General features: G+C 57.3%; 1 protein-coding gene across 5 annotated transcripts; it reads left to right on the forward strand.

Annotated features, from left to right (window-relative positions):
- The first annotated feature begins 2166 nt into the window (after window positions 1-2166).
- Window positions 2167-7910, forward strand: TGFB1I1 (transforming growth factor beta 1 induced transcript 1). Of its 5 annotated transcripts, none has more exons than XM_077983998.1 (11): window positions 2167-2224; window positions 3440-3555; window positions 3681-3733; window positions 3843-3985; window positions 4160-4247; window positions 4361-4466; window positions 4574-4768; window positions 6017-6190; window positions 6475-6556; window positions 6855-7003; window positions 7261-7910. In XM_077983998.1, the coding sequence occupies exons 2-11, from the start codon at window positions 3478-3480 to the stop codon at window positions 7525-7527; spliced, it is 1335 nt and encodes a 444-aa protein (XP_077840124.1). In that variant the 5' UTR covers window positions 2167-2224; window positions 3440-3477; the 3' UTR covers window positions 7528-7910.
- Window positions 7911-9228: the final 1318 nt, after the last annotated feature.

Genomic DNA, 9228 nt, shown 5'->3' on the forward strand with positions numbered 1-9228 from the left:
CTGCAGCCTCTGCCTGCCAGATTCAAAGTATTCTTCTGCCTCAGCCTCCCAAGTAGCTGGAAATACAGGCGCCCACCACCTTGCCCGTCTAATTTTTTTGTGTGTTTTTAGTAGAGACTGGGTTTCACCATGTTAGCCAGGCTAACACGATCTCTGCTCACTGCAACCTCTGCCTCCTGAGTTCAAGTGATTCTCCTGTCTCAGCCTCCTGAGTAGCTGGGATTATAGGTGCCTGCCACCATATCCAGCTAATTTTTGTATTTTTAGTAGGACGGGGTTTCACCAGGTTAACCATGCTGGTCTCAAACTCCCGACCTCAGGTGATCCGCCTGCCTCGGCCTCCCAAAGTGCTGGGATTACAGGCATGAACCACCAAGCCTGGCCTTTAAAATATTATTATTATTTGAGATGGAGTCTCGCTCTGTTGCCCAGGCTGGAGTGCAGTGGTGCAATCTCAGCTCACTGCAGCCTTCACCTGCCAGGTTCAAGGGATTCTCCTGCCTCAGCCTCCCAAGTAGCTGGGACTACAGGCGCCTGCCGCCATGCCCAGCTAAGTTTTTGTGTGTTTTTAGTAGAGACTGTTTGCACCATGTTAGCCAGGCTGGTCTTGAACTCCTGACCTCAGGTGATCCACCCACCTCAGCCTTCCAAAGTGTTGGGATTACAGGCATGAGCCACCACTCCTGGCCTAATTACCTGTCTTTTTTATTATTGCCATCCTAATAGGTATGATGTGGCATCTCATTGTAGTTTTGATTTGCATTACTCTGGGGACTAATGATGTTGAGGATATTTTCATGTAATTATTGGCTATTTATATAACGTATTGAACTGTCTATTCAGGTCATTTGCCCATTTTTTTTTCTTTTTCTTTTTTATTCTTGAGACAGGGTCTCCTCTGTCGCCTAGGAGTTCAGTGGCACAGTCTCAGCTCATTGCAGCCTCCGCCTCCAGGCTTCAAGCAATTCTCTCGTGTCTCAGCCTCCCAAGTAGCTGGGATTATAGGCGCCTGCCACCACGCATGGCTAATTTTGTATTTTTAGTAGAGTCGAGGTTTCATCACGTTGGCCAGGCTGGTCTCGAACTTCTGACCTCAAGTGACCTGCTCGCCTTGGCCTCCCAAAGTGCTGGGATTCTAGGTGTGAGCCACTATTCCCGTCTGGCATTTTAAAAAGCTCCCCAGGTTGTTCTGATTTGCTCCTGGGTTGAGACCCACAGTCCAGTGCCCAGATCTGTCCAAGAGAGTGGCTGCCGCACAGTTGTCTGTCCACAGCTACCTCTAGGGCCTCTTGTTTCCACCTCCTTTCTCAGGGTCTCAGTCCAGGGAAGCCTTGCTACTTTGTGGCTGGAGACTTTGTCTTGCTTTCTGCTCTGAGTTCATCAGTAACTTGGGAAAGGGCTGTTTGGGAGCAGGCCTGGGCCACCTCAGTGTTGAGGAAGGGCTTTGTCTTGCAGGCTGGCTGGGGGTTGGTTGCCTGCGAGTGTTTTCCCTGAATTTGCAAAGGGCTTGCGCCCGGGTTCGAGTTTACCTGTGTCTATGACCAAGTCTTGGAGGGAAGGTCCCAGTGTAGAGTCTGTGGGTGGGTTCACTGTGTCTGTCCCTGTCCTTGAGATTTCTTTGTGTCTAGTATGTATGCCTCTTGGGGCCTCTATTTAATCTGTCAGGGTCTCCGATGGGAAGGTCTCTGAACCTGAGGTCTGAGCCTTAGAACATCTCTCCTGCTACCAATTCAAAAATTCCGTCTGGGACAAGTCTCCCAGGAATGGCATGGGTGGCAGGGAGGCTCTTGTCTAGGACTCAGGCTCTGGCTGTGCGGGGTGTCTGCTTGGGGGCCGCAGTCCATGTCTGTAAGTCTCCCTAGGGAGCGGCTACGGGGCTTGGTCTGGAGAAGCCACTTCTTTCTGGCACTGGCCTCCTGGGGCTCCCTGCAGCTGAGGCCAAGGCTGGGGTGTGGCCGCCTCCCCGGCAGGCCGGCGGGCTGGGCTCGGGTGGGCCGGGGCGCTCCCTCCTTTCCACGCCCCTACCTCGGGTTCCCCCGTTCATCACCCCCCCATCCCCATCCCAGCGGGTCCCGGCTTCCTTACATGGTCACGGCCGGGCTTCCAGCTCCCGGACGTCCCCCGCCCCCCGCCCCCACCGGACACGGCCCCCGCCCTGTTCGCCCCGCGCCACCCGCCCGCGCCCCGCCATGGAGGACCTGGGTGAGTGGGGCCGGATCCCCGGGTCCGTGGCCCCTCACCGCTGCCCAGATCTGCCTCCCCGCCGTCGCTCTCCCGCATCTCCCCATCCCTGTCTTCTTGCTTCTGCTTTTCGCCTCTGCCCGCGCCTCCTTTCCAACTCCACGTCCCCCTTCCTGCCTCTCCCTTCCTGCCTTTCCCGGGCCGGCCGCTCCCTCCCTTCTTCCCTCGCTCCGCTCCTCCATCCCAGGCTGCGGCGGGTGGAAAGGGAGGTGCGGCGCCCGCGGGCGCCCGGGCGCGGGGCTCTGGGGAGGGAGGGGTTAAAGGGGCCTCGGCCCGGGGACCGGGAAAGTAGAGGGCACGGGAAAGTCTGGCACCAAGTTTTGGAGAAAAAAAGAGGGCCTGCCTGCGCCAGGGTTTTGGGAGAGGAGGAGTTAAGGGCTCCTGAGCACGGTGAGGGTCGGGTCCTTGGAGGAAGGAAGAGAATAGTAGCTCAGGAGTGCCTAGGCGCCCGCGAAGGCTTCAGGGTTTCACGCGGGTGCTCAGAGACGAAGACTGAGGGCAGGACTTCTGGGTTCTGGAAGTGAAGGGGCTCAAAGGACCCGGATCTCGGTATGCAGGGATGGAGAGTGGTGTCTTGTCCGGAAAGGAGGACCCAGGTATCTCGTCCTCCCTGCGGACCGTGGGGCTGGAAGGCTGCGCGCTCCACCGGAGAGAGGGGATTCCGGCCCCCGGCGGTAGAGGGCGCTGCTCGGTAGGGGTAACTGCGGTACCGCAGAGAAGCAGCCAATCAGAAGACAGGTCCCAGCGAAGCGCCAGTGAGGAGCGCAGGGCGGGACTCAGGGGCCTGGTAGTGGCTAGGCTGGGCGGGGCCTGTGTAGGTAGGGGGAGGAGTTAAGGAGCACGGAAGAGAGAGCGTCCAATGAGAAAGCTGGGGGCCAGGCACTGGGCCAATGGAGCAGTTTGGAGGGGAGCCAAATTTGGCTTGGTTGAAGAGCCCATTTTGACTGCATCAGAGAAGATGGGGAGAATAAAATAATCAGGAGGCTGGGTTTGTGCTTGGCTCCCAGCGTGAGCAACTGGGATATTCTGGTCATAAATATTCCTTGCTACCCTTTGAGCAGTGCTCTGCCTGGCTCTGGCCCTTTGACCTCTGCTCTTAATAATGGCTTCTGTCCTTCTCCAGTACTACCCACTGGGAACCTTATCTTCCGATCTAACCGTGACCCCTGTCTCTCTCCCTGATGTCCTCTTCCTGCAGACGCCCTGCTCTCTGACCTGGAGACTACCACCTCGCACATGCCAAGGTCAGGGGCTCCCAAAGAGCGCCCTGCAGAGCCTCTCACCCCTCCCCCATCCTATGGCCACCAGCCACAGGTGAGATCGGATGTTGGGGCCTGGGGCAGCCACTAGGGCCAGACTTGGCCTAGTGTATGGGGATCTCAGCCTGAGTGGGGCAGAGTGCAGGCCTGTCATCCCACCTGTGCGTCTCCGCTCTGTAGACAGGGTCTGGGGAGTCTTCAGGAGCCTCGGGGGACAAGGACCATCTGTACAGGTGAGGGGTCTGGCAACCAGGGCATAGGGGGCCAACTGAGGCTCATCCGTACAGGTGAGGAGGCTTGGATTCCCCACCCCTGAACCCAGGCTCCCACTCTGCTTCCCAGCACGGTATGCAAGCCTCGGTCCCCAAAGCCTGCAGCCCCGGCGGCCCCTCCATTCTCCTCTTCCAGCGGTGTCTTGGGTACTGGGCTCTGTGAGCTAGATCGGTTGCTTCAGGAACTTAATGCCACCCAGTTCAACATCACAGGTACCAGGGTGACTGAGAGAGACCTTGATGGGATGGGGGCAGGGGAGGGAAGGGCAGGGCAGAGACTCAGAAGAATACACTTCCCAGAGTAGCAGTTAAAGGGACCTAAAGCCTCAAGTGGGAGGGTGCGTTGAGCACAGCCCTCTATGCAGCTTCCTCCTCCCCTCTCTCCAGATGAAATCATGTCTCAGTTCCCATCTAGCAAGGTGGCTTCAGGAGAGCAGAAGGAGGACCAGTCTGAAGACAAGAAAAGACCCAGCCTGTGAGTTTGGCATTGTTGTCAGGGCTGAGAGGAGATTAGTCCTGGATGTCTGAGTCACTAGAGGGAGCATTGCTCTGGGAGGCTCTGAGATGACACAAGCATGTTCTTCACAGCCCTTCCAGCCCATCTCCTGGCCTCCCAAAGCCTTCTGCCACCTCGGCCACTCTGGAGCTGGATAGACTGATGGCCTCACTCTCTGACTTCCGTGTTCAAAACCATGTGAGTTGGGCAGTGGGCCAGTGTCCATTTGTGGCTCCCCAACCCCTTCTAGACAATTCCACATCTGCTGCCTTGCTGACTCAATTCTCATGTCCTCCCCGCTGCAGCTTCCAGCCTCTGGGCCAACCCAGCCACCAGTGGCAAGCTCCACAAACGAGGGCTCCCCGTCCCCACCGGAGCCGACTGGCAAGGGCAGCCTAGACACCATGCTGGGGCTGCTGCAGTCTGACCTCAGTCGCCGGGGTGTACCCACTCAGGCCAAGGGCCTCTGTGGCTCCTGCAATAAACCTATTGCTGGGCAAGTAAGTGGAGCCTTGTGAGAAGGGAGGCAGCGACCTATCACAGACCCATCTTTAGTGGGAGCTGGGCTTTATGCTGTTGCCTTTTAATAAGTTAATCTGGGAAGTGGGTATCATTGTTACTTATATTTTATGGATGAGGAAACTGAAGCTCTGAACCACACAGCAGATTAGTGGTAGGGTGAAAATTCCAACCATGTTACCATTTATTATGGTCCTACTGTGTGCCAGGCACTGTGCCAGCTCCTTTACAAACCCTCATCTCATCCAATCTTCACAAAACACTCAGTGACTCCACTCACCATCTCTTATGCATCTACAAAGGCTCTCTCTTCCTCCATCAGAGTCTGGACTGGGTTCACTGGTCCTTGGCTTATTGACTGAGCAGATGTGATTGACAACAGCTGTGCCTAGGGTTTAACCTAGTGCCCCCTGCTAGATCAAGTACCTGACTCCTAGCCCAGAATTGCCCATCTCAGCAAAGGAGGGTGGCATTGTGACTTTTGTAAATCATAGGCACTTTCATCTTCATGAATCCCTTTGTCCATTAAAATACATAGTTTTTTATGCCTGTGTTGGTATAAAGATGGGTATGTTATTATTATATATTAAAGCATTTTCTTCTAGTTCATTTTTTTATTCTGAATTTTTAAAAACTGATTTTTCACTTCCTCCCTCTTATTTATTTTGAGACGAAGTCTCACTCCGCGACCCAGGCTGGAGTGTAGTGGTGCCATCGTGGCTTACTGCAGCCTCGACCTCCTGGGCTCAAGCAATCCTCCCACCTCAGCCTCCCGAGTAGCTGGGACTATAGGCGCCCGCCACCACGCCCGGCTAATTTTATTTATTTATTGTAGAGATGGGGTTTCGCCATGATGCACAGGTTGGTCTCAAACTCTTGGGCTCAAGTAATCCTCTCACCTCAGCCTCCCAAATGCTAGGATTAGAGGCACGAGCCACCCAGCCTGGTCTTAACTCTGATTTAAAAATAAGTAAAACGTTTTTATGGGCCCCTAAATGTATTGTGGGCTCCAGGCTCTGTGCCTGCTGTGCCTCATGCATAGGTCAATCCTGGAGCGCAGGTGGAAGATGGGAGCTGGATCTCCATCGCTTACAGGCTGCGTGATCTGGAACACTGGATTCTTTATTCTGATCGCTCAGAGAGGACTCGAAAAACGCCGCGTAAACCTTGCCTCGCTGGGCATGTGGCCGTCAGAGCCGCTCTGACCACGCCTCACCTCCCACTCGCAGGTGGTGACGGCTCTGGGCCGCGCCTGGCACCCCGAGCACTTCGTTTGCGGAGGCTGTTCCACCGCCCTGGGAGGCAGCAGCTTCTTCGAGAAGGATGGAGCCCCCTTCTGCCCCGAGTGCTACTTTGAGCGCTTCTCGCCAAGATGTGGCTTCTGCAACCAGCCCATCCGACACGTGAGCTCTGCCCGGCCGCACTGAGCCCGCCCTGTCTCACCCGGAGAGCTGTGGGACGGGCCTCCACAGCATGGGTCCGGCCCCACCCGCGCTACCCTACCCCTACCCCTTGGCAATGTCCACGGCCCCTTGGACTCCACTCTTCCTTTCTGACTCCCACGTTCCTAGTTAGATCTTCTCCCCCTCCCCCCACGCATGCCTTAGCCCAGTCACCCGGGTTCCGCGCGGGAGAGGAAGGCGCGAAGGCACGGAGGCCGCGCTGAGTGTCCTCTCCCTCCCTGCAGAAAATGGTGACCGCCTTGGGCACTCACTGGCACCCAGAGCATTTCTGCTGCGTCAGTTGCGGGGAGCCCTTCGGAGATGAGGGTGAGAGTGAACTTGACTCCCACCTTAAAAGCTGCGGGTCCCCTCGACGTCTCGCCCCAGTCCCTCCGATCTCCGGAGTCCTCAGGGCCATGGTTTTCCTTCTGCTCTCTTCTAGCCCTGCCCTCTCCCACACAGACTCCGGACCCAAGCCCTCCCGCTCCGTCCCGCCCCAGACCCGGCTCCTCCTTCCCCAAGCCTCCTTCGGACTGCCCCTCCTCCCGCCCCAGATCTCAGATCTTGTGGGTCCCCGGTCCTGCCCGCACCCTTTGCCTTCAGCCTACTCGGTTCCCTCTCCTAGGTTTTCATGAGCGCGAGGGCCGCCCCTACTGCCGCCGGGACTTCCTGCAGCTGTTCGCCCCGCGCTGCCAGGGCTGCCAGGGTCCCATCCTGGATAACTACATCTCGGCGCTTAGCGCGCTCTGGCACCCGGACTGTTTCGTCTGCAGGGTGCGCGCTGCGGGGCGGGGCGTTGGAGGGGCGGGTCAAGGGTGCAGGGCTGTGGGGCGGGGCCTTGGAGGGGCGGGTCACTGGAGGTGCTGCTAGGAGCCTCGGGTTGGGCGAGTTTTCCGGCAGGGTCCCACTGGACGGGAGGCTTCGCGTCTAGGAAGGGCGGCGAGGTCCCATGGCGTTATCCGCTAGTAACGCGCGTTGGCTGGCGGGGGCCGCTGACCTTTCTGTCCTCTTTCGCGGCCTCCCTTCCCCAGGAATGCTTCGCGCCCTTCTCGGGAGGCAGCTTTTTCGAGCACGAGGGCCGCCCGTTGTGCGAGAACCACTTCCACGCACGGCGCGGCTCGCTGTGCGCCACGTGTGGCCTCCCGGTTACCGGCCGCTGCGTGTCGGCCCTGGGCCGCCGCTTCCACCCGGATCACTTCACATGCACCTTCTGCCTGCGCCCGCTCACCAAGGGCTCCTTCCAGGAGCGCGCCGGCAAGCCCTACTGCCAGCCCTGCTTCCTGAAGCTCTTCGGCTGACAGCCCGCTCGGCTCGCCCTCTCCCCCGGAGGCCGCGCCCTCCCGGTAAAGCGGGTCCTGCAGACCCAGAGGCCTGGCTTTCAGAGTGTGAGGCCCCACCCACTGGAGAGCCCCGCCCCTAAGGTACTCTGAGTCCTCAGGGGTCAAGTTCAGAAAAGGCCCAGCCAGACCTAAACCCACACGCCCACAAAGTGAATCGCACACAGACGAGAGCTCCCGTGCGAGCCTCCACTCTCTATTCCCACCCTTGAGGGAGCCCCCTGACTGGGGGAGGGTCCTTGCAATTCCAGCGAATCGGAGGCCAGGCCAGGACGTCCTTGCTCCCTGCACCCTCACTGTTCTGTGCACTTTTTCTACCTACATAAACACACGCATTCCACGTCTCCCTCGTGCTGTCTCTGAATGCGCGCGGGAGCCTGGCCCTAACGCCCCGCCCCCGCATTGGCTCTGTCCCCGGCCGTCTCTAGGCCACTGCCCTGTGGCCGCAGCGGGACCTGCAGCCTCAGCCCTTGCAGATAGCCACTCCTGCACTTCCTGCTTCAAGTATCAGATGAGCCTGAGGCTGGAAAGGGTGGCGACCCGCGCAGGACTGTACAGATAGTGGCAGAGCCAGGACAAGAGCTCCAACTGAGGCCCCACCGAATCTTCCCGCCCTCATTACTCCTTCTTCAGTTCTATATTTTGCTTTGTTTTCTTTTGTCCTAAGAGATGAGGTCACACTTTGTCGCCCAGGTTGGAGTACAGTGGTGCCATAGCTCACCGCAACCCCGAACTCCTGGGATCGAGGGATCCTCCCGCCTTGGCCTCCCAAAGGTGTGAGCCACTGTGCCCACCCTTCCCTTTGTTCTTGAAATAAGCTCTTAACGGTGGTTCATGTCACTTTGGGAGGCCAAGACGGGTGAATCACTTGAGGCCAGGAGTTCGAGACCAGCCTGGCCAACATGGTGAAACCCCGTCTCTACTAAAAATACAAAAATTAGCTGGGCATGGCACACGCCTGTAATCCCAGCTTCTGGGGAGGCTGAGGCAGGAGAATCGATTGAACTCGGAAGGCAGAGGTTGCAGTGAGCAGAGATGGCGCCACTGCACTCCAGCCTGGGCAACAAAAGAGACTCCATCTCAAAAAAAAAAAAAAGAAAAGAAAGGAAGAAAGAAAGAGAAGGAAGAAAGGAAGGAAGGGGAAAGAAAAGAGAAAAGAAAGAAAGAGAAAGAAAGAAAGAGAAAAGAAAGGAAGGAGGGAGGGAGGGAAGGAAAGGAAGGAAGGAAAGAAAGGAACAAGCTTAATCTGCTCCCCTCCTGCACTGCCTTTGGTTCCTAGATTTTTTCCCCTATTAAAGGGCCTTGAGGGATGGAGCTCTACCCAGAGTGCCAGCTGTGCCCACCTTTTGGTTCTGGGCACTAAGGTACAGCTTCTGTCTTACTATTGACCCACAACATCTCGGATCACCTGAATGCTTCATGTAGAAAGGGTTAAGCCTCAGCTTAACCCTTTCTCCCTCCCACCCCCAGGTGTCCCAGTCAAGGCAGAACAATCGGCACATTCAGAGCCATTACTTACTGTCCCTGCTGGCCCATCTGCCACCACCTGAGGCTTCTCCCAGCCTAGCCCTGTGCTGGGTGGTGCTGGGTCTAGAGATGAGTCAGGCTCACTGTCCTGGAGAGCCCCAGGCTGAGGAGGCAGATACTTGGACAGAGGATGAC

This window comes from Macaca mulatta, chromosome 20 (genome assembly GCF_049350105.2).
Source record: "Macaca mulatta isolate MMU2019108-1 chromosome 20, T2T-MMU8v2.0, whole genome shotgun sequence".
NCBI classification, from domain to species: Eukaryota; Metazoa; Chordata; class Mammalia; order Primates; family Cercopithecidae; genus Macaca; species Macaca mulatta.

Coding starts and splice junctions, on each gene's coding strand:
- TGFB1I1 (XM_028840577.2), top strand. CDS start 2,801: ATGGAGAGTGGTGTCTTGTCCGGAAAGGAGGACCCAG. Junction 4,248..4,360: donor GACAAGAAAAGACCCAGCCT/GTGAGTTTGGCA, acceptor TGTTCTTCACAG/CCCTTCCAGCCCATCTCCTG. Junction 4,467..4,573: donor ACTTCCGTGTTCAAAACCAT/GTGAGTTGGGCA, acceptor TCCCCGCTGCAG/CTTCCAGCCTCTGGGCCAAC.